The sequence below is a fragment of the Notamacropus eugenii genome, chromosome 1 (genome assembly GCF_028372415.1).
Source record: "Notamacropus eugenii isolate mMacEug1 chromosome 1, mMacEug1.pri_v2, whole genome shotgun sequence".
In the NCBI taxonomy this organism is placed as follows: Eukaryota; Metazoa; Chordata; class Mammalia; order Diprotodontia; family Macropodidae; genus Notamacropus; species Notamacropus eugenii.
The window spans coordinates 144370946-144395512 of record NC_092872.1 but is presented as its reverse complement, the minus strand read 5'-3'; the positions used below and the strand labels follow the sequence as shown (position 1 = coordinate 144395512).

Genomic DNA, 24567 nt, shown 5'->3' with positions numbered 1-24567 from the left:
CTCTCTGAGACAGGATACAGTTTTATATAGGTTCTACACATACATTCCTGTTAAATTCATTTTCATCTTAGTCATGTTGCATAGAAGAATTAAAATGAATGGGAGAAATCATAAAACAAACCAAAACATAATACAAAAGAAAATGATCTGCTTCATTCTCTGATTGAATTCCATAATTCTTTCCCTGGAGGTGTAAGGCATTTTGCCTTACGAGACCATTGGGAATTATTTAAGTCCTTTCATTGCAATGCAGTACTAAATCTACCAGAAAAATTCCTCACACACCATGGTTGTTGCTGTGTACAAAGTTCTCCTGGTTGTGCTCCTTTCACTCAGTATCAGTTCATATAAGTCTTTCTAGGCCTCTCTGAAGTCTTCCTGTTCATCATTTCTTATAGCACAATAGTATTCCAATACATTCATATACCACAGTTTATTCAGCCGTTCCCCAATAAATGGACATCACCTTGATTTCCAGTTTTTGGCCACCACAAAGAAAGCTGCTATAAATATTTTTGTACATGTGGGACCCTTTCCCGTTTTTATGATCTCTTGAGGATAAAGACCTGGAAATGGTATTGTTGAGTCAAAGGGCATGCACATTTCTGTAGCCCTTTGGGCATAGTTCCAAATTGCTCTCCAGAATGGTTGGATCAGCTCACAGCTCCACCAACAATGAATTAGTGTTCCAATTCTCTCACATCTTTTCCAGCATTTATCATCTTTCTGTTTTGTCATGTTAGCCAAACTGATAGGTGCGATGTGGTATCTCAGAGTTGTTTTGATTTGCATCTCTCTAATCAATAGTGATTTGGAGCATTTTTTCATATGACTATAGATAGTTTTAATTTCTTCCTTTGAAAACTGCCTGTTCATATCCTTTGACCATTTATCAATTGGGGAATGACTTGTAGTCTTGTACATTTGACACAGTTCTCTATATATTTTAGAAATGAGGCCTTTATCACAGACACTAGTTGCAAGAATTCTTTCGCAGTTTTCTGCGAAATTCCCTCCTAATCTTGGTTGCATTGTGCCACGATTTCTGAGGTGTAAATTCGCAAACTGAAAATTTAACATTTGGCTCTCAGGAACTAGAAGGGGATAATTCCAGTACATCCTTATTTTTGATGCTCTATCCTGGAGCATCATTTCCTGTCTCATCCACAAAATCACAGCATTACAAAGCTGGAAGTAACCGCAAGAGATCTAGCCTAACCTGGACTTTATCAATAATCTCTTCTATACCATCAACAGGTGGTTATCACGTCTCCACTGTAAAAATTACATGAAGAGGAAACCCATAACCTCTAATCCTCATTCAGACAGCTCCAATTGTTAAGAAGCCTGTCCTTATAGTAATGCCAAAGCTTTTTCTCTTTTACTTCCACCTATTTTTTCCTTCTGGGGCCAAGCAGAATAAATTTAATCTCTCATCAACTAAATTAAAGAGCACTAACTTCCTACTTACTAGGCTTTCCTCTATGCATTGGGCATAGGAAAATAGAATGAAAACAGTCCTTGCCCTCAAGATTATATTCTAAATATGAAACACTGCATCCCACAGGAGCCTTTCCTGATTCCTTCCAGCTGCTAGTGCCATCCCTCCTCTTTTTACTTTGTCTGTGCATATATGTTCTGTATATGTATACTTATATGTGTATGTGTTGACTTCTCCTATAGAAAGCTCCTTTAGGGCAGAGATATTTTTCACTCTTGTTTTTTTCTCTCTGTGCTTCTCTGTCTTCCTGCCAGTCTCAGATAAAATCCAACCTTCTTCAAGAAGCCTTTCTTGATCCCCCTTTATGCCAGTGTATTTCTTCTGAGATTAGCTCCAATTTATTCTATATACATATGATTTGCACATAATTGTTAGCATGTTGTCTCCCTCATTAGACTGTGAGCTCCTTGAAAGCAAGTACTGTTTTTTGCTTTTCTTTTAAACCACAGCACTTAACACAGTATCTAGCACATAGTAGGTACTTAATAAATGCTTGTATATTAATTTATTCGTTCTATTGGATAGTCATTCAAATGCTTAAAGACAGCTATCACATTCTTCCTATGCCTTCTGTTCTATAGTGCAGAGCACCTGATACTTTGTGTTGAATAAATGCTTGTTTCCTTCCTTTTGCAGCTTCAACTCCCCTAGGTCTTTCAACCAATTATATAACTTGGTCTCCAGTCCCTTCATCATCCTGTTCATTCTACTTTATGCATCTCCATAGCTCTGAACCAGAAACCACACTTTTGTCTGACTAGGGCAGAGCACAGCAGGATTTTGACATTTCTCATTCTGAACATTAGCCCTCTCATTGAGGTCTAGGTTCATATTTGCTTTCTTGAATTTCATTTCACATAATGCTCATTCATTCTGAATTTTTAGTCTACTAAAACGTCAATATCTTTTAAAAAAAACAGTTGTCTAGTTATATTCAATTATAGCTAGACAATTTTTAACATGGTGGTCCAGGTATAGACAACTATAGGCAGACACTTTTTTTATAGTTGGACTCCCTTATCCTACACTTCTGAAATTGATTTTTGGACTCAAGTGTACAATGAAACAATTTTATCTTACTAGAGATCGCCCATCATTCTAGCTTGATGTCTTTTGGGTATCTTGGCTGTCATCCTAAGTACTGGCTAGCTTTCTCAGCTTCATATTATCAGAAAATCTGATGAGTCTGTGCATTGTTAACATATTTTTTTTGCTTAATTTGAAGATCTTTCCCATCCACTAATAGGCCCATGTGACCTGCCTGAGTGACATGGAAGCCTGAGTCACATATGTCTGCAGTGGAGCTCCACCTCTTCTTGATCTACCCTTCCTGTTGCACTCTTTCCTTTTCCACCCATTCAGTAAACTGCTTCCACCACAGACATACACAAATATTAACTACAGGCTTAGGCCCCAGATTTTGACCTTATGAACACTTTCCTCTAGTAAGCAGAACTAGGGACAGGGATTGAACCTCTTGATTTCATTAATATAGGAAACTCTAGGATGAAGAATCTCCTATTCATGCAGGTTAGTATCTTCTCTGACACTTGTGGTCTTAGTGAGTTACCTGGACAATAAGAGGTTAAATGACCTGGCCAGGGTCATACAGTCAGTATAAATTGGTTCACACTTGAACCTGGGTCTTCCTGGCTCAGAGGCCAGTTCTCTATATTCTATACTATTCTGTTAAACTGAGCTACCTAATGATAATGTATAATATAATATTTTCTTCTTTGTCCCACCTTCTATTCATTTATATCACATTGTAATTTTTTAATATGTTTTGCTAAGAAACATCCCTCAGAATCCTTCCCTCAGAAGCTATGTCCTTTTCATCTTCCAAAGTTTTCCAAGAATAATCTCCATAAAGCCTTTCCAGAAAATGTTCTAATTGACTGCTAGGGACCAGATTTCAGCCAAAAATTAGTTTAATCTAGGAGGTGGAAGAGGTTATGGATGGTACCTCTTGGCACTTTGCAAGGGCTCTGGGAACAGGTGAATGGACTATATCACATCACAGCATTCTGGGAATCAGATATTCGGGACTAGAGCTGGTTATCTGTGTTCAGACTGACCTAACTATATTTCAATGAGTAGAACAAGGGATGATAGTGAATGCCATTAGTGGGGAAGAGAAAGGAATATGCATTTACAGTGCCTACTTTGTGCCAAATAATGTGTTACTTTAAAACATCATCTCATTTGATCCTCACAACAACCCTGCAACATAGGTGTTATTATTATCCCCACTTTACAGTTGAGAGGGGCAGCTGGGTGGTGCAGTGGGTAGAGCACCAGAGCAGGAGTCAGGAGGACTTGAGTTCAAATCTCACCTCAGACACCTGACACTCACTAGCTGTGTGACCTTGGGCAAGTCACTTAACCCCAATTGCCTCATCCTGGGTCATCTCCAGTCATCCTGATGAATATCTGATCACTGGATTTACATGGCTCTGGAGGAGAAGTGAGGCTGGGGATCTGCACAGCCCTCCCTCACTCAAAACAAAGTCAAGTGCAAGGCATGTCATTATTTCTCTGATGGCATGGTCTTCTTCAGCAACGAAGGATGAATACACACACACACATACACACAGTTGAGAAAACTGAGGCAAACAGAGGTTAAGAGACTTTGCCCGCAGTTATATAGCTATTAAGTTTCTGAGGCCATTAGTAGAGGCAGAAGGAACAGTTGAAGCTGACGGGAGCAGTACAACTTTGATACCCAGTGTTGGAGTTGGAGTTTTGTGTTTCTCATTGTGGTGAGTGGGTTTTGTGTTTGCAAGTGTCTGTCTGGACTAGCCCATTCTGTTCTAAAGCTCTTAAGCCACGATGTATCAAACTTGGAGGACAAAATAATGAAACTAAAGTCCAGATTCAGTCCCCACTGAACTATTTGAATTGTACTGGATACACTTACTTATAATCCCTAGAGAGGGTGTTTCTAGCAGGGAATATTTAAGATATGACATTTTCATTTTCCATCCTCCCCATTTGCTTGAGTAATTAGCACTACAAGTGTGTTTTCTATTACTGTATTTTCATTGTGTATGTGAGTCTCTGTAGCTTTTGTTGGAATTTACACATGTAGATTTTTCATTGTTCAGTCAAAGAACCAGAGACTCTCCAAGTTGGGAGGGAAATCAGTGCCATCTAGTCCATTCTACACTCAAATAAAAACTGACTTTACAATATACCTTATAAGAGATCATCCAGCCTTTGCTTGAAGACCTCTAGGGAAGGAGAACCTATTACTTCCATAGTGGTTCTTTGAAGTACTGAATACTTTCTATTTCTGCTCCCAGGGGTCAGTGAAACAGTGAATCCCACTATCACATCTTCTAACCCAAACTTTCCCTTCAAGAGCAGTCAGGCATCACCGTGGGTAAAATGCAACGCTTGTCATCAGGAAGACTTGGGTTCAAATACTGTCTTAAATATGTACTAGCTGTGTGACCCTGGGTAAGTCATTTAAACTCTGCCAGTCTCAATTTCCTCAACTGTAAAATGAGGATACTAATAGCATCCAACTGCCAAGGTTGTTCTGAGAATTAAATGAGATAACATATACTTTGAAATCTTAAAGCACTATATAAATATTAGCTATTCTTATGGCTTAAATGCTCTCGGTTCCTCATATGACTTTATCTCAAGGTCTTTCTGCTCTGGATATACTCTGACATCACTGTCTTCCTTACAATGTGGTACCCAGAACTGAACACAGTACTTCACTCCAGAGTTGGTTTAATGAAGTCAGAAAACAATAAAACAATAATTATGTTTATAGTATCATATATCTCAAGTTGGAAGGGATTCTGGAAGCCATCTAGTTCAACCTTTGCATTTTACAGATGAAGAAACTGAGGCCTAGTGGGTCTAAGTGATTTACCCATGGTCAAATAGCTAGCAGTCAAGATTTTAACTCTGGTTCTCTGGATCTAAGGCTAATGTAGTTTTCTCTGAATTATGTTATCTTTTGTTTCCGTCTTTTTCTTTTCTCCTTGTTTAAATACTCTTTTGGAGAGAGGACAATCTTCTATTTGATCTCCAACTCTCACATGTAGGAGGGAGCACTCAATGACTACTGCACTACCGCAGGTGTTGACTGAAAGAGAGGTGTAAGGGTTAGCTTAAGAATTACAATATTATTACAAATAACATGTATATGTATGTGTATGCACACACATTTATTCATTCTCCCTAAATGTCTCTGATTCTAACACTAACCTTCTTATCTCCAAATCCACTGGCTTTTGTTTGGTTCTTACACTCTTCAGCTTTGTGCACCTTTTGACCCTAATGACCACTTCTTTTCTCCTTCTATCCTCCATTGCCTTGACTTCTGCGACATTGCATTCTCACCATTCTCCCCACAATCCTCGGACCACACCTACTTTGTTGTCTGCACTTCCTCCTTATTTTCTTCCTACCGCTAAAAATGAAAGACCAAGAAGAATTTGGTTCTGGGTCTTCTTCTTCCCCTCAACTCCTCTACCTTCTCCCTTAATGATGTTATCAACACCCATGGTTTCAATTTTACCTTTTTTTTAGATATCTCCCAAATCCATATTTTCACTCTTGGCCTCTTCACAAAACTCAAAACCCAATTACCTACTAAATATTTTCCACCAGGATATTTCACTCATAGTTCAAACTCAACATTATTTGATATTGAACATCCATTTGCACTCTAGAACCTGTCCTTTACCCCCACCATCACTATTTTCATTGCCAGTCACTCACCCAGGCTCAAAAATCTGATTCATATTTGAGCATTTCCTCTCCTTCATCTTGTGATCATTTACTACATTTATTAGCACCTACTTTGCATGGCACTGTCCTAGTTACTGGGGGATAAAAGACAAAAACACAAGAGTCCTTTGCCCTCAAGGAGTGTGCATTGCCATGATTTCAGACACACTTTTGATGCCACTGTGACTCAGTTAGACTTTAAGTCTCAGATAAAACCCTATCTTCATTGAGAAGACTTTTCTGATCTTTATTCTAATTTCTTCCCTCTGTTGATTACTTCCAATTTATCCTGTGTTGGTTGTTTGCACGTTGTCTCTCTCATTTGAGTATGAGCTAAGACATAGATATTATGAGGCTAAGCAAAATATTTTCCCCCATATCATAATGTGATTTCTGATCAATTCAGTCAAACAGTGAGGAAATCAGGAAGAAATACAGAGCACTGAGTATAAATATAGCCTCTGAGCGTTAACTCTGAGTGTAAACCATTTTACAAAAGACAAAATTATGTTAATCTGGAGCCCCAGTAAAAACAGTATTTATTCACAACACTTATTACCCTTTGTCCATTGATCATCCTCCCAAATGGACAACCCCTACATTTAAGGTCTTCTTTTGACCACTTCAGAGAAAGTTACCCTAAAAATAACACTAGGTTGTAAATTCTATCATGATGTACAATTTGTTGAGGTATAATGCTATACGTACACCTATGCAGACTAGATGTAATTCTTGCTTTCTAACAATTTTAATACTAAGGAGATTTTCCAACATTTGAATACTGGTTGAACACAAAAAGATTTCAATTAACAACTGAGGAACTTAGTTCTCTAGGCAGTTACATAGAATATCTAGGAAGCAGTATGATATGTAGAAAAAGTATCAGATCCAGAGTCAGAAGACAATTGGGTTCAAATCCTACCTCTGAATTTTATTAACTGTATTACCCTAGACAAGTGTCTGAGCCCCAATTTCTTCATAAGTAAGATGAAAATGATGATGTCTCACCTCACTGGGGTGGTGGTAGTGGGGAGGTTTATGAGGCTTGAATGAGATGATGTATGTAAAATACCTTGCAAACTCTATAATTCTATGCAAATGTCAGTTCTTAGTACATTAAAATATTACAAAACATGAGACAAAGAAATCTTTCTCCATCAAAATCAAAGGCAACAAAAGTACATGGTGTCTCAATAGAGGAGAGGATGGGGTTACAAAAAGGAATTAGTTAATGTATGTGTTTAATGTATCTAATGACCTGAAGATGTGATTTCATACTTCTAACCAAGAGCTGTTAAGTAGTTTTTGTTCCTTTTCAACAGCTACTTTTTATTCTTTGAAAATTGTCTCTTAATTTGCCAAGTCAATTCTGTGTCTGCAGATAAGTACCAAAAATCTTCCTTTTAAGAATCTTCCTTTAAATATCAAAATTAAAATAATTAGAGCTAACATTTAAATAGCATTTCAACTTTTATGAGATCACTTTACATATTTTGCTTACCTGCTCTCAATAGCAACCATGAGGGATAAGCATTATTTTAGAGATATAGAAACAAGCTGAGAGAAGTTAATGATTTGCCCAGGCACACACAGCTCATAGATATCTCAGGAGGGGATTTGAATTTGGGTGTTCTTCATTCTAGGTCTAACCTTCTAACTACTTAGTTGCCTAGGGGCATTTTCATGGCTACTTGGATACTTCAAACATCTGGGATTTCATTTATGTCCACCCTACATGCCAGTGTAGATTGCAATTCTTCTGTGTAGATTATTTTAATGATAATCTATTCATTTTACTTTGCATAGGCTGCTCTGCCTGTATCAAATCCTTATAATGAGATGCTCCTGGCAGGACAAACTCTTCACCATACTGCTAACTCAAGCTTTGACTAACATTATTCCCTTCAACTTCCTTTCTTTTCTGATTGAAGGGCTGGAGGGTGGAGTACCAAACTCCTCCCATTGCCTTCCTTTATAGAGGGCAGAAATTGGACTGTTTGGCTGGCTCTGCTCTGCATCTGCTGCTTTGCTTGGTTTCAACTCCATGGAACAAGATGCCCCTGCCCGGTCTTGCCCCAACCTGAGCCTTCCCCTGCTTTCCTGTCTCCTTTTAAGTGTTGTAGATTAGAATGTAAACTCCTTGAAGGCACAGACTGTTTTTCTTTTAATTAATTGTATCCCCAGCACTTATCAGAGTGCCTGACACATAGTAAGCACTTCACAAATGTTTATTGGATCGGATTAGATTAATGAGTTACTACAGTCAAAAAAATTCAACACCTGGTGGCCAACATTTTAGTAATGAGTTTTTCCAGGCTGGTTTTCAGATGACAGACACACAATCTTTAGATATGGTCCTTATTCTGCAAAGGTTTCTCAACCTTTTTCGTTAATGTAAGGAAAAAAGAAGGCAGTTTTATCCAGTGATGTTGACTACCTGCTAAAGTACCAAGGTGTTTTTAGCCACATCTTTTCTCCCAAACCATTTGGATGAGTACTTACTCTGTTTAATGAACTTGTGGTATCATTACATAATCACCCAGTTCACTGGATTAATGATGAAAAGAGGAACTGATTTCTCCAGTTGCATCATCTGAAGTAAATGTTAACTTTCTTTCAGCTGAGTCCTTAGTTAACCACATTAGTGTGACCAATATGTCTTTGTCTAGCATAAGTAATTAGAATTTAATCACTTTAACTGCATCTTAATTACCCCAAATGAATTGAAAGTACATTTAATAGCAAAGATTAAATTGCCGTAATGAACGATTTTTGTGACTACATCAATACTTTAATCGGGTTAGCCACTCCTATCATACACTCTCGTCAGCAGAAATAGTAGTAACAATTGAGACCACAAGGTGGCACAATTTCACCATTTTTAGAAAGTCAAAAGAAAGTGGTACAGAGTCGCTGTTCTCGGGCTAATTTCCTTTGGGAGCTATGGCATCCTCATGATATGAAAAAAAAATCCGACAATTCCTAGCACAATATTCAAACTAAAATATCAGCTGCATGATGTTTGGAGACATACAAAGAATAACTGAATTTTTTAGGTTTTCAATATCACATGAAAAGCTGCTTGGCCTAATGGACAGAGAACAAGACTCCAAGGCAGAAGACCTGGGTTCAGTTTCTACCTCTGACACATACTGGGCATATGACTGTAGTCAAATTAGTTAGCTTCTGTGTATTCTAGGTGACTCTGATATTGTAACTTGCAGAGAGTTTCTTATATTGATGAAATCATGGGTATAATTGCTATTCACCTAGAACATGATATTTAACATTTTATAGACACAGTCCATGTCAATGTATGCACAAAATATAAAAATGTAAATACAGAAATACACACAATATAAAATAAGCAAAATACAGGCATTATATGTGGTAAGCATTAGCTCAAAGACAAGAAATAGAATTGTGACCTAATATGCCATACTGATCTCTAGAATTACGAAGGTATCCCCCAGCTTGGTCCCAGCAGTCAGTGATTCTAGGCGGAATAGAACTACTTATAGGACACACATAGGGTATGTAGTAGAATGAACAATGACTTGGCAAATTGGTTCCTTTACTGCCTTGCTATGTATCTTTTGCTTTCTTCCTCCAGTTTCAACAAATGGAAGCAATAATACATAACTCTAACAGGCATGTTTTGAAGAGAAATGAGGTAAGAGATGTTAAGTTTTTTGAGATCCCTAGAGAAAAGGTATTTGTGCTATACGCTTAAGGCAATGTTATTTTTCATAGACATTTCAAGTTAGGTCTATATGAAGCTGGATTAGACACAGGGCAAAAACATTCCATCCATTTTGTTCACCTGTACAAATGGCAAAGCCTTTCTCTCTGGTTGCTTGGTTTGTATATACAGACCAAGCGTAGTAAATTTTATAAATCAAATATTAGGGTCTAGTTAAATTCAATTATTGTCTTAAAGAGATGTTTTTTTTTCTAATCAGCATGACTTCCTTAAAGGATCAATGCATTTCCTAAAAAGAAAACTTTTTAAATGATTGAATATGAATGTTAGGGAAATGATTAGAAGTGTTATTTTTCTTTGAAGCTGGATAACCACCAAACAGGTATGGTGAAGTAGAAAGATTGTTGGTTTTGAAGTTGAAGAATATGGTTTTTAGTTAATAATACTAAACTACTTATGTGAGTTTGGGCGAGTCACAACCTCTTTGGGCCTCAGTTTCCTTCTCTGTAAAATAAAAGGATCCCTTCTAGTTTTAAATCTGTGATCCTTCGAAAAAAAAATGACAAGACATTCTGCGTATCCATTTCCTTCACTTTAAATGTGGATAATAATACTTCCTTCACTTACCTCATACAATGTGTATGAGATAGCAAACATGTAAGGACTTTAATGCTTTAACATAATACTATATAAACATAAGGCCAGCACAGTGCCTAGAGCATTCTGGGAACATAATAAATACTTGTTTATGAAGTCCAATTAATTTGAACAGTATTTGAACAAGATTGCTTTGGTGGTTGTTCTGGTCAGTTGCTTCACATCTAGTCACCACACCTTTCCATAACTGCCAGTACAATGGTGATGTCTAATGTTACTGAATATCAATAGTCAGAGAAAAAAAGGGTAACAATGGCATGGTTAATCATTTTCATTTTGATTAGAATTCTTATTTGGCTGCAACCTATTTTGTTGTTGTTTTTTTTGATCCTGCTGCTGTGAGTCTATGTTAATTTTGATTATTTAATAAACTCGAAACTTCACTGGAGAATTAAAAGATCCATCCTAATCAGTAATATTGTGTATCACTAGAAATAATATGCTTTGTCTTTAACACCATAGATTTAGAGCTGGTAGAAACTTTAATGATAATGTAATCCAGCTGACTAATTTCACAGATGAGGGTAAGTGATTTACCTAAGATCATATAGTTGACAGAGCTAGGATTTCAATCCATTTTCTCTGACTCCAAATTCAATGGTCTTTTACTGCACTATTTTTCTGGATTGCAAATTCAAATTATAGCTTCCTGTCTAATCTTAGTATTCTCATTATAATATGCCTAGCAATAATATGGGGGGGGTAGGGATTAAAGTTTGGGTTTTTAAGGAAATATTAAAATGTACACCTGTAGTTATTAGCTCCATGTTCAAAGATAAGAACCCAATAATATACACAGAATGCATTTTATGATAAAATTAAATTCTTTTACTTGGATTTATGAGGGAGTAATTTTAAAGTAAATGGCCAAGGAGGCATGCATTTAATATTATTAACAGTATATAGTAGCTTAATTATAAAATATTCTATTATTTGGAAAAATGAAGTCATTTTTGTGCCAATGCCTCATTAACTCATACAGTTTTATAAGAAGTCCATAGTGTAACACCTTCAATCTCAGTCATGCCTTAGAACATTGCTACTACTTTGGTTTGGGATCCCCTACTATTTCCCCATCAGTTGAAGGAACAAACATTATTAGTGCTGAAATGAAATTGATCATTTTCTCCTCTTATCCACAAAAGATTCTGCAGTTGATCTCAAATGTAAAATGAATATATATATTTAACATGTAATATAATATATATTCAAATATTAAATGCTTACAGGCAAAAAAATTGGGAAAATTGCTTTTCAAGGACAAAGTCATTTTCTACGAAGGCTGAATAGTAATACATCAGTGATACTCCTTGTAAGTTACTAACTTCATTAATCTAAGACTATCCTACTTTACCAATAAGTGAGCTGGAATTATTCCTAATTACAAACAAATACAACAGCAACAACAACAACTGTGTGTAGTAATGTTCCTTTCATTAGCTGAATCGCCATGAATGTAGAAATGATGACATCAAAACTCATCTGTGTTACTATTGTAACAATCTCCTTAAAGACCAGTTAGATTAGAGATCACTATAGATTTTTCTCAGCACGGATCAAAGGGACTGAATTGAACGTTTTAGTTTAATGATCCAACCCATGTCACACCCATAGGGATGAGCATTTGGATTCTACAAAGCAGGTGTGTAAGCACACTCAGACACATGCCGAAAGCAGCAGTGTAGGGTAGGCAGGCAGGGCTGGGGGTGGGGCGGGGAAATCAGTTCTTTGAGTTTGACACTTTCATTCACTTTGCAGTGGGTGCAAACATTCCCAATTGGGAGTTGGGATTTCCTCAATAATTTAGCTCACCCCAATTAACACGTATTTTCCCTTTTACTGCTGTAACTTCCTCAAAACATTCATAGTTCCTTTGTATTTGCAAAGCAAGGCCCTGCAGGAGAGATCAAACCTGGGTTTAATCCGCTCTAGCACAGGTGGCCTGCGGGAGCCCTGTCCAGGGTACTGAAAGGACAATCCAGCCTAAGCAAAGCCAGGGAAACGAGGCAGTCTAGTCTTGTTCCAAGACAAGTAGTTATTTTTATTTATTGGCCTCATCTTTCCTAGAGATGATTCTATACATAACATGGTCTAAACAAAGAATCCTATTTCCTTGGCTCTGTCTTAGGAGGATTTTCCTTTTATAAGAAAGGAAAATTAAAAAAAAGTAAACACCGTTCTAACATTTCTTTGAAGAAAATGTAGTCCATACTGCCTTCCTTTAGTGTGCCCAAGCCTCGAGTGAAGTGATAACCATGTTTTCTAGTCATATGACTCTGACCTTGATGTGGTCAAATAGGTATCACAACAAAAGAAAGCGCCTAATCTAAATGCTGAATAAAGCTACTTTGGGGAGGCGGAAATCTCTAAGATTGAAAATTTATGGTTGAAGTTATCTCCTTACTGGGGAATTTTTCAGTCATAGATTTGGAGGGCCTCAGGATAACCTCTCTCTATACTACAATACCAAGCCTGAGACTTTTAATTTTTTATATGTGATTCAGTCTTCCTCCTAACAATTAGAGTTGTCCAAAATAGAATTGATTGCTTCAGGAGGTAGATTTTCCAACACCAAATGTTCTCCAGCAGAAATTGGATGACTCCTGTCTGGAATGATATGGAAAAGGTTCCTATTGAGATATCCCAGACTTAATGACCTTTGATGTAACATCCAACTCTGAAATGCTATGCTTGTATGGCTCATCACCCTCCTTCTCTTCCAATCCATCTTCTTCCTAATAGTATTGTTATTAATATTAATTATCATAACTAGATGTTTTAATAACCATAGCAATAAGATCCTTTTCCTCTGAACTGCCTGGTGAATGAAGGACTCCCCCCGCTACCAATCTGCCTTATATTGGCCAGTAGGGGGCAAGCCCAGCTTCTGAAAAAACAAGCTGGGCAACTGAAGGTAGGGAGAAATGTAGGGTAGCATGTCAATATTATGCATCCAGAGCTCTAGTGTAGACACTTCTCAGTTGTCTCATTGAGCACTAGAGGACTCCTGCTCTCTCTGGATGTTTTTGTAAGCAGCAGACAAGAAGACAAAGACTATTCCAGGGTTTGTACCTGCTACTGCAAACACACCCTGGAAATACGTCAAGAGGTGATCAGTGGGGGAGCTGAGGTGTGTTTGTGTGGTGATGGAGATGGCAGAGTGGTGATAACATTTCTATTACCTAAAAACCCACCAGGACAGAGTTCTGCTGAGGATTCCATGGATATTTGAGTAGAGCCTATTGGCTGAGCAAGATTTGCAACTTCTTTTCAAACATATTTTTTTTTCCTCAGAGAGGGAAAAGCCCCTGAGGGAAATGGCCAAAGGTCTACCCTGAAACAAAATTTTCTCTATATTGCATATTTGGGTGTTTCCATAAAATAGTAAGATCCAGGAAGACACAGAAAGCTCTTCGGTCTACCAACCACACAGGGAGCTCCTTTCTGGAATTTTCTGGGATTTCCTCTGGATTTTGCTGTTTGCAATGATACCACAAATGAGGAAAAAAACCCCATCAACAACCAACTATTCCCCCACTTCCTGTAAAGGATGGGGTGGGGGGAGAAAAGAAAAGGAAAGGGAAGCTGGAGTACATGGAGTCTCACCCGATATCACTTAGGGTAATTTCAGCCTCATGCACAATTCTATAGAGAGCATCTGCAGATACTGCCACGAAGACTCTATGTATGGCAGAGTAGGTTTTTCTGCTGCCAGACTTGGTCACAGTAGGTGACTGTCAGAGAGACAACGACAAGGACACAGACAGAAGATGCCACTAATACTAGTAGCCTCAGAAAGGTGGAGGGACAGAGGGGAGTAGGAGCTCCATAACCGTGGTTGAGGCCCCAAAGCCGAAACTGGGTGCTAGCATGCATGAGCTCCGTGAATGTATGTTTGTGTAGATGATCTTGCTTGGGATGAAAGGAGAAATAAATCCCCGGGGACTCCCAGCTGGGCCGGTTCTGCCCCTCCCCCTCGGTTCCTTTGTTCACTGCTTCTGTCCTACTCAGAGAGCAGCTGCATCTGGCTGAGCCTGGGCCAAAAGGTAGGGGTGTATGTGTGTGTGTGTGTGTGTGTGTGTGTGTGTGTGTGTGTGTGTGTGTGTGTGTGTCTGTGTGTGTGTGTGTGTGTATGTTGGAAGAGATCCCAAGTCTGTCATTTTCCTATCGTATCCTGCATTTCCTGAGTGGGTTACTTGTAGGGTCAAAAACTGCTTTCACCTCAGACTTTCGGGGAAACTTCCTTCCTCGGCCTTTTAAATGGCTTGATCTTAGCCCACTCCAGGTATTCCAAGTAGTCCGAGTAGTGGAGCTAACTACCCTCTCTCCTCTTGCCTTGGACCCGGGTTCCGGGCTGGCCTAGATTTCAGGCACAGAAGAAACGACAGGACCTGTGGAAATAAATGTTCCTTGGCTTCTCTCTGCCCTCCTTCCCCCAATTTGGAGAAACATTAACAAAAGGCAAATGGAGTTATGCAGGATTCAGTTATAAATCAACCAGGCCACAAGGCCACTTACAGCAAACAAGCCCCAGGTTGGCCCTGTCGACACTTTCTCAGATTCCGGCGACCAGGCTTGGGGCTCTGGGCCTCTGAATGAAGACAAGAGTATCTTTGTAGCTCCAGGGCGAGGTCACTTTCTCTATCCAAACTGCGCCAATCTCCTTGGAATTCTCCAAAGCAGAACAAAATGCAGGATCTGGAAGGGGAACGACTGGGGAAACACCAGATGCTCAAGACTGGAATGAGTCTGAACCAGCCCTGGTGATTTTGGGAATCCATTCCCCTTCTCCCTCATAGTTAGCTTAGGACGAATTCTTTTCATTTTTATTGGTTCCCACCGGATACCAGCGTAATGCATTTCCAAAACCTCAGTTGTATACATGGACAGTGTTTGAATCCAAGCAGATATGGAGTGGTGCTTTGCTAGGCATGTTCAGGTTAAGAGATTTAAGTACAGAAGCGTGAATGAAGGCAAAAGCTTCCTCCACATAGAGTTCCACTTCCCTCTCAGATGGGTTCAGCAGCTTGGCCAAGCACATTTATGAGATCTCTAATTGGAAACTAATCTCCTCCTCCGTTTGATAGGCATCCACGTCAGAGGCATGTCACCCCACCCTACCCCACCCGGGACACAACACTCTATCGGCTCGAGAGCTGCTGGGCTGCATCTCTAATGGGGAAGCAGCGATTATTACATTGAGGAAAAAATATTGATCTTTTCCCCTTGTGTCTAATTCCGTGAGACTTCTCTCCATTGCCCATCTCATAGAAGCTCACTGTATCTAATTTTGTTAGGAAACACATAACATATTACAGTGAAGCTGAAGAGAGGGGATTGGATATGTATGTGGGGAAAGGGGAAGTAAATATTTGGGGTAAATCTTGCAGTTGCCCTAGGGGCCCAGTGGCCTTTCTATCACAGTTGCTAATCAAACTCAGACCTCCTCAGGTCCTCAGCTGGATTCCAGCCCCATCTCTCTCTCCAGCCAGGAGCTCAAATTGGGTGCTTTTTGGTCTTTACATTTGTAGTGTGCTCCCTTAAACATCACATATGCCAAAATATCGCATTCATGGTAACACTTTTCTTCCTTAAAAATAAGAATCTGCTGGAGGTTTCTTCTCTTTGCCTTAAAGGGAAGGATTGGGGGGAGTAAAGGGAAGGAAAATGCTAACAGTCCAGTAAAAGACTTATTCTAGCCTTCCACTTCAATAATGTTCTTAAGGCTTCTGAAGTCATGGAGAAAAGTCACCCCAAAACTATTCCTCTACTGTCCCTACAAAATGTCTTTTAAAATAAAAGATCGATCATAGTTTCAAAATATTCCCATATTTCACAGCCCTTTACAGAGTAGCCCTGAGGCTATTAACAGGTTGCATACCTCATGCAAAAGCTACACTTTAATTCCATCCAGGTCATGAGGTTGTCCTCTGTTCCTATTCATTTCCTCACTAGCCATCACTACATCACTACTAAAATAACTTCATGACCAAACCACCCTATCCCAGTTTCCAGGTTCCCACAGGTATCTCACAGTCTTTTCACTTTAGAAGGGGGTAAGGGAAAACTCCCTTCCAGTCTATTTTAACTTGTTTTAAATATACGAGTGTATTCATTTTGGGGGCAGTAGGTTGCCTCCATTTCTACTGCCAGGGTAGTTCTACTGCTGGGGGAGGAGAGGAACAACTAATTAAGTTTTTAATGGAAGAGTAAGAGAAATTAGGACAGAGAGAGAAAGAGAGAGAGGGGGAGAGAGAAAGAGAGAGACAGAGACAGAGAGACAGAGACAGAGAGAGTAGGAAAGGGATGAGGAAGAAGAGAATTAACGACAGAAATTGGAGGAAAGAGGGAACAACTGCTGATCAAACTGTGAAGTAATACTGGACACAGGAGAGAAGAGTTCTGTGACCATTTTCATTCTGAAAAAACGTGATGGGTCAGTATCTTGATATACTGTCTATGTAACCAACTAATGCTCTCCTTTTCTGCCTGATTTCTGGCTAGGTAATGGATTAGGGAGAAGACCAAAAAAAAACCACTCTAGAAACCCATTCCCTCTGGAGGGCCCTTCTAGTCCTACTCCAATTCATGCCTTGAGTAAGAGGCTAAGGGAAACCAACTCATTCTTTCCCTTTAGGGCAAGCCATCATAGTCACATTCTTGCTTAAGTCATTGGTTCTTGCTTAAGGACCAGGTTGCTAGAAGTCATTTGGTCAACTGATGGGAGAGTATAAATTGGAAAGGTTCTACCTGGGGTTCAATCTCTTGTGATCCCCTAGGCCTTAGGAGCAAAGAGAAGGAGAGGGAATCTCTCTGATTCCTATCAACCTGGTCTTCCACAAATGCTTAGGAGAAAACTGAAGCTGCTAAGGTCTGCTTTCCAAAAAGAAGAAACCTTGTTTTCATTGTTAGTTCAGGGCCCCCACTGTGCTTGCATCTGAGTGTAGTGAAAGGGCTCCCACCCTGGAGGTTATGATCCAACCATTCCTTACCACCTCAGCTCTTTTCCCAGTTGTCCAAGTGCCCAAATTGACTCCTCTGATGTCTGGGTTTGTCAGGCCTCCCAGACTTTGCTTCATCTCTTAAGACAAGAGCTGAAGACAGTCACAAATTAATAGGAGGCCCAAAATTAGGGGTTGGGGAATAAACCCAGGTACCTAGTGGAGTCCTGAGGACTCGTCTTTCCTAAGGAAGAGAGGAATTAACTTCCAGAATCAGGAAAGAGTAGGAGGCTTCGTGCCCCTTCTTAGTTTCTCTTGATAGAAAACTGGGTCTAGCTTAGCAGTCTGAGGGCAGTGTGTGTGTGTGCGTGTGTGTGTGTGTGTTTGTAACAGACTTTTTGGTGATCAGAAGTCCCATTCTTTTTTTCCCCCATTGGGGAAAGAGAGAAGTATGACAAACATACCTCTCTCAATGAAAATAATGTCCTCCCTATAGGGGACTTGGAACAGAAAACAGTCTGTGGTTGAGTAGTCTCTGCCCTCAACCTCTTTCTATTTCCAGAATGATCCAGAGGGGAAGCTGGAGTAGTGAATGTGAGGAAGGCATCATTTAGATGGTGCTGAAAAAAAAATGAAGCAGATAGAAAGAGAGGGGTCAGTCAATACAGTCAATGGAGTACAGGACACCCTCTGGGTTCTGGGGTTAGTGGGGTTGGAACAGTGAGGTCAAGCCAGAGTAAGATTCAAGAGAAGGAAAAATAAAGCAAATAGACGTCGCAGTTGGGTTTCAGATTTAAGTTTTAGCTCTGCCAGCACCTGGCCTGTCTCTCTCTTCTCATTGGAAGGCGAAGGAGTTAGGGGGACGACCCCGAAGGAAGGGAGGGAGGGAGGTAGGGGAGCTCTGGCCTTTTCCTCTTTGATTTTAGCCTGTGAAACGGCTCAGTGCCCCCGGCTCTGGCTCGGATTGACTGTCTCTTGTTCTCCTGGGACGAATTAATGGAGAACGATCAGTTAATTAACAAACTCTCATTCAGGCCTTTACCATTCTATTCAAGCCACTCACTCAGCCTGGGAGCATGGTCTGAGGTGTGGAGGCCGAAGGGGGCGGGAGGATTAAATTAACCTAACTGCAGTCACAATTCGGCCTCTGATCCCTGAAAAAAAAAAGAATCAGTTCTATTTCTTCCCTCCGCTACAGCCAGCGCCTGGACCCCCTACTTCCCCTCGCTTTTCTGCTCCGCATCTCCTCTTAGTTTTTCTTTTTAAGTGTCATAAATTCCTCCCATCCTGTGACTAGATGCTAGCTCTACCATAAAATCATAACAACAGCCAGACAGATAACGCTCTTTCCCTAATACCACCACTTCGGAAATAACATTACCAGCGGGCCACAGACTGAAACCGCCAGGACACAGAAGCTGGTAACCAGTGCCGGTCAATGACTCTCCTGCTTCTTTCTTACTTCAGGTCGGAGCTGAAAGCTACAGACCGGGCTTCCTTCCTACCACACTTGGGATTCTCAGACCCTCCCCCAGACTTGGGGGTTAGCTTTTCAAAGCAGCAGCAGCAGCAGCAGAATAAAATGCAACGAAAAGTTCGTAGCATGCAGGCACCGAAAGAAGCTCAGCTTAGCTGGGCACAAGCTTGGTCCCACTCCCTCTTCTTTTCCTTCTCTCTTTCCCCTCCCCCACTCCTCATTCTACGAAAACATTCAACTCTTCAATAACTGGGTTAGTTCCAGGGAAAGAGAGAGACAAGGAAGATGGAGAGAGAAGCATGAAAAGAGTGAGCATTCATAGCTACATACATGAAGACTCACTAGACACACACACACACACACACACACACACACACACACACACACACACACACACACACACACACACACACACTGGCACCGAGCATAGTTATTTACTTAGGTTCGGACACCAGCGGTTGCAAATTATGAAACACTGGTCCAATGAAGTAGAATCCCAAGCAGTACCCGATTCCCCTACGTAAACCAACGTAAGTTCGAGGCAGTAAGGACGTGAAGTCTTCGCGCATCTCACTCAGAGCGTCTGGTACGTTTTGTTCCATTCCCAGAACCCGAGTTTTTCTTACTGGACTGGCATCCAGGACATTGGATTGTGAGTCCCGTGTGAACAATATGGATACACATTTATAATAATACTCACCCGTATACGCGCGTGCAGACAACACGAGACTACGTTGTGGTTAGACTGGGCAGCTAAGATTCTGGCAGGGATCGCGGGTTTTCTCGAACCGCCGCCAGACCTGCTCCCAGTCCTGTTTCCCTACACAACCTCCGAAAGCCGAAGCCCCACTGGCACCTGCCCTTGAGACTGCCTGGTTTAGGTTCCGCGGAGAGAAAAACAAAGGTATAGAGAAAAGGAAGAGAAGTAGCCCGACCTGAGAGGCCGTCTACCCCGCGTATTTTCGTCCCTGAATTGACTTGTCTAGGTGGAAGCGCAACTAACTACCAAATCAAATTCGGTGTCCTCTATCCTGATCTCCCCAGCACCCTAACTAGCTCCTCTGCCCTCCCGGCTCACCTGCTAACCGGAGCGCTGACATTCGCTGGAATTCCGGCTCTTGTAACCACTTCCACATTCTCCGGAAGGTCTCCCGGCCGGATTTCAGTTTGCTCCAGGGTTTAGGGTTGCGCAGCAGGTCTGAGAGGGTCCCTTGTGAGCGGCACAGCACCCTTTGAGCGAAGATGGCCTGAGGGATGCTGTACCGCTTGAGCTCGGTGGTGATCCGCTGAGCCACTTCTTTGGTATTGATTTCTTCCATTTGCCCTGAATTACTTCCATTACTGACCTGGGAACCGGTCACTGAGGGGTTTGGCTCCCGGGCGGTACCCAGGATCTGCCCGTGACCCTGGGCATTTAAGTGGGCATGGGGGTGGTGCGGGAGGCCGTTGATGGGTACCATGCCTGCAGAAGTGGGTGTGAGGTGCTGTTCCCCGTGCCGGGCTAGCATGGCGGGATGGTGGGCTTCGAAGCCGTTAGGGGTGAGCATCTTTTCAGCAGGCATGGTGGCGCTTGGGTGGGCATAATGGGGCAGTCCTTGTTGGGAGTTGTGGATGCCCCCCAAACCAGAACCGGAGAGGGGCGAAAGGCTCTGGCCCATGCCGGGTACGTCCTTGTGGTAGGGGGTGTAGAGGTTATTCATGGACGCCAGTCCCCGCTCATCCCGCATGAGAGTGAAGCTTCCGCTCACATTGCCTGCGATCCGCTGGTGGTGGTGAGGGTGGTGATGGTGGTGGTGATGGTGATGGTGGTGTGGGAACTTGTCCGAGACGGTCGAGATGGGAGGTAGAGGCTGCAAAGGGGTTAACGTGGTATAAGTGCTGGTCATGCTCATACCTGGAGGGGTCTCGCACGCCATGGTCATGGTGGGGTGCAGGGGCCCCGCCAGGGCATGTTCGGGGGGTCGGTGGTGGTGGTGGTAGTCCCCGCCGCTGTCCAGGATGGACGCCATGCCCATGGAGCGGGGGTGAGCGGGCAAGTGGCTGCTGCGATGGGCTACGCTGCTGCGGTGGTGGGGGCTGCTGCTCATCAGGTCGGCTGTGGCAGGCACCGGCTCATGGCTCACCCCGTGAAGATCGCCAATCGCCTCCATCGTCAGCTGCGCGTTCATTGTGATTCGTGCGACCCGGCGGACAAAACATCTATCTGGCCAGGCAGTGGGAACGATGTAGGAAGTCTTCACATCTGGTGGATGCGGGCTGTTTCGCTGTGTTTGTCTCTCTCTCTTCTCTCGCTCCCACCTCCCTTTCTCGTTCTTTGCTTTCTTTCTTAAAAATTAATTTAAAAATGTTTGAGCTGTTTTGGAAACACTATCCCTCCACCCCTTCTTTCTTTCTCTCTCCCCTTTCCTCTTTATAATTATAAGGCCCCCGGTTCCTTTAAAATTGCCCCCGCAGCAGCCGTGGTTGGTGTCTGGCTGCGTCCCTCGCCATCTCTAGCCATGTCTCTTTTACTGTTTCAGAGTCTCTGGCCACCGCTCCGCTGCTGCTATCGGAGGAGAGCTCGCATGCGCACTCACACGGCCCCCACCCCCTACCCCCATTCCGGGCCGGGCCAGTGACGTCCCCATACATATTAAGGAAGGGGCCAGGAGCCTTCCTATCGGAGTCCGACTGGGGAGTCGCGAGCACATGCAAAGAAGCGAGGAGGGAAAGCATGAGAGCAGCCTGGAGCTTCAGCTGCTCTGTTTTCTTGGATGGGCTGAGGCCCGCAGTCTGGGTTTAAAGGATTTTTCCTCCCAGCTCCTGGAAGGGGAGGCCGGACCAGGCCGCCAACCTTTGTGCTCCGCTGCTGGGGCCAAGGGGCCGTATCATCCCTGCCCCCTCTTATCACAGCTGCCTCCCGGCCTTAGGCTGTAAGGGAGGAGGGGGCGGGGCTGTCAAAGGACTGGGGTGATGGTGGTGGTGGTGGTGGTGGTGGTGGTGGTGGTGGTGGTGGTGGTGGTGGTGGTGGTGGTGCTGCTGCTGCTGCTGCTGCTGCTGCTGCTGCTGCTGCTGCTGCTGCTGCTGCTGCTGCTGCTGGTGATGGAGGAGTGCAGCGGTGTGGAGAGGGCAGATAGGAGAACTGATCCTAAAATCTTCCAGATTTTTTTCTTGACCCTGGGTTGCGGTGGGGAGCAGAAAGGAAAGCTGGTGACTTTCGGCTTCTCTCTACCTCTAACAAGGACTTTTGGCCATCCTCTCTTTCTCCCTCATCCCACCCCCATCTCAACCTTAGGAAGGAAGGGTGAAAGGGAGGTGGGACAAAGTTTTCCTGGCGTTGGCCTTGATGGGACAGTGCCAGGACTGGCTTGAGAGCGCCCGGCCCTGGGGGCGGGGCTCAGGTGGCTGGGGTCGGGGGATAGAGGTGGGGGGCGTCTTTACGCACCTAGTTCTTCCCAACAGTCTTATTTCTTCCTGCTTTTCTAGTAATTTAACCCTGCAGCCAGCCGGGTGTCTCCTTCCTTTCCAATGACTTGGCATTTTCTGGGGTGGGGAGGGTGTTGATTTTCCACCGCCGGCGAATTTTCATTTTAACTTCCGGGTCCTGGCGGGGCAGTCAAGCCCTCAGCTGCCTGGGTGGAGGGCCCAGTTGGTCCCGTTGGCCATTGTCCCGTTTCCCCGGCCCCCTGGGCTAGCCTGCGTCCTCACAAAGGGGAGACTGCGCAGAGCTCAAGGACAGAAGAGGAAGGGGGGGGGAAGTGGGGGACATCGTGCCGGGTGCCAGCCAGTCTTCACTTCTAAGCAGCTACTATTTTCCCTGACCCGGTACTGGCTCCAGCCCAGACCTCTCCCATCCCCAACGGGAAAAGTCCTTCTTCGCTTTACTGAAAGGACCTTCCGAAAGCGAAGATTTGAAAACATATTGTAGCTCTTTCCCCCAAATCCCATATCTTTCAAGGAACCAGATTCCTGTGGGAATAAGACACCTCAGAGTCGCCTTTGCTCCCTTCCTCCAGGCCAACCTCGATTCCACAGTGGAGATAGACCTAGGCTTTAGCTGGGATGGGGGAGCTGGGAGGCTTTCTAAAGGGGAGGAAGTAAAGCGCAGAGCTGGCCCCGGTGCCGGGAGCACGCCAGTCCACCACATGCCGAGGTTTTCTTTCTTTTACAAAAGGCGGGGGGTGGGGGGTGGGGGGGGTGTGTGTGTCACAAAACAAAAGGCAGAGCTGTGTTCGCTAGGTGCTTTTATCCGTTGGAGAATGGACAGATGTGCTCATTGTCTGCTTGTGAACAATAAAGGCCTTGCCAGAGACGCATGGCACCCCTCACTAGTGAGGAGAGAGGCTGGGTGGAAATGGCGCTCAGATTCAGAATACCTATATCCCAAGTCTGGGAACACGTGGGTGCGAGGTAAATCCTCATCTCCTTCACTATATTTGGTGCTTCTTTCTGGGCTGCTTATATTGGCCTAGGACAGGGGACCCCTTAGATTTAAAACGGAGTATCTATCTGAAATTCATACCAGAAAAAGCAGGAGAAGCAGACAAGAATATATGGAAATCAGAGCCGACCAAAGATCACCTCCTCCCCCCCCTCCCCCCCCCCCCCCCCCCCCCCCGCAGTGGTAGGTGTTCCCTACAAGTGGGAGAGGAAGGGTTCTGGCAAGCGGTGTGGGTGTGGGAGATGGGATGTGGGAACGGGGCAGCCTGATAGTAGTAGCCAGTTTTGGTTGCACAAATGGGCTTTCCCCCTCGACCCCCCAGGGACCACCATCAGAATTGGGTAAATTTGAAAGAGAACAGGAGACAACTTGCAATCGAGGTAGTGGGCCTTTCTTTGTTTTAAACCCAGATAGAAAAGTTTGTGATGTTCCATTAAGAACAGTCAATCTTCCACTACAGGAACTGACCTGGCTTCACCATTCTAGCTGATTTAATAGAATCAAAGACTTAATAGGATTTCTGAGCTAGAATCTCAGAGCATACCCAATCTTGTCCACATAATGTTATCCAGGCCCTTCTTGAAATAGAAGTGTAGTGACAAATGATAATCCAAAATCCAAATAATAAAGTGACAATAAAATTATCCTGTCATATTACTGGAAAGAATAACTACTGGTGTATACAACACTTAAGGTTTACAAAGCACTTCCCCTCACAATATAATCATTATTATTGTTGGAAGAAAATGACAAGGTGCAAATATAAGTTCCTTGAATTGCTTCCATGAAAATGTTGCAGTTATCTCCATGTTTCACACAAACTGGATTGTGGGTTAAAATAATATTGCATTCTGAAAATTACTAGATTTCTCAAATGTGCTTTTTTCATCTCATTATGAGAAAAGGGATTTCTAAAAGCTAATGCTGCAGTCATATGTCTTGGAAACAGTGTCACTTCTTTTTCTTCCATCCCCTCCGAAAGACTGGTAACATTTCTCACGATAACATTTCTCAAAGCAAAAATGAAAAAACGGCAAATACTACATAGTTTTCTTTATGTGTAGGTAAGTAAGATTTGATTCTGAAACACTCATACAAGGGCCCCAACTAGATTTA

The 24567-nt window shown here is 42.6% G+C and overlaps 1 protein-coding gene across 5 annotated transcripts in view; it reads right to left on the bottom strand.

Annotated features, from left to right (window-relative positions):
• Positions 1–23434, bottom strand: part of ONECUT1 (one cut homeobox 1) — a 53561-nt gene extending 30127 nt beyond the window's left edge. Inside the window, exons 1-5 of one of the 5 annotated variants that reach the window (XR_011968420.1) lie at positions 22456–23434; positions 20110–22187; positions 15132–15204; positions 14835–15004; positions 12–13220 (exon numbers count right to left, since the gene is read on the bottom strand). Coding sequence is in view for 4 of the 5 variants with exons in the window: in XM_072616234.1 (XP_072472335.1) it covers positions 19785–19903; positions 20110–21199 (1209 nt within the window). In the remaining variant the exon portion in view is untranslated. Of the gene's footprint in view, positions 1–11; positions 15005–15131; positions 15205–15761; positions 19904–20109; positions 22424–22455 lie in introns of those variants that run through there. The other 4 variants (XM_072616248.1, XM_072616234.1, XM_072616225.1 and 1 more) reach the window with 4 other exon arrangements.
• Between the last annotated feature and the right edge of the window lie 1133 nt (positions 23435–24567).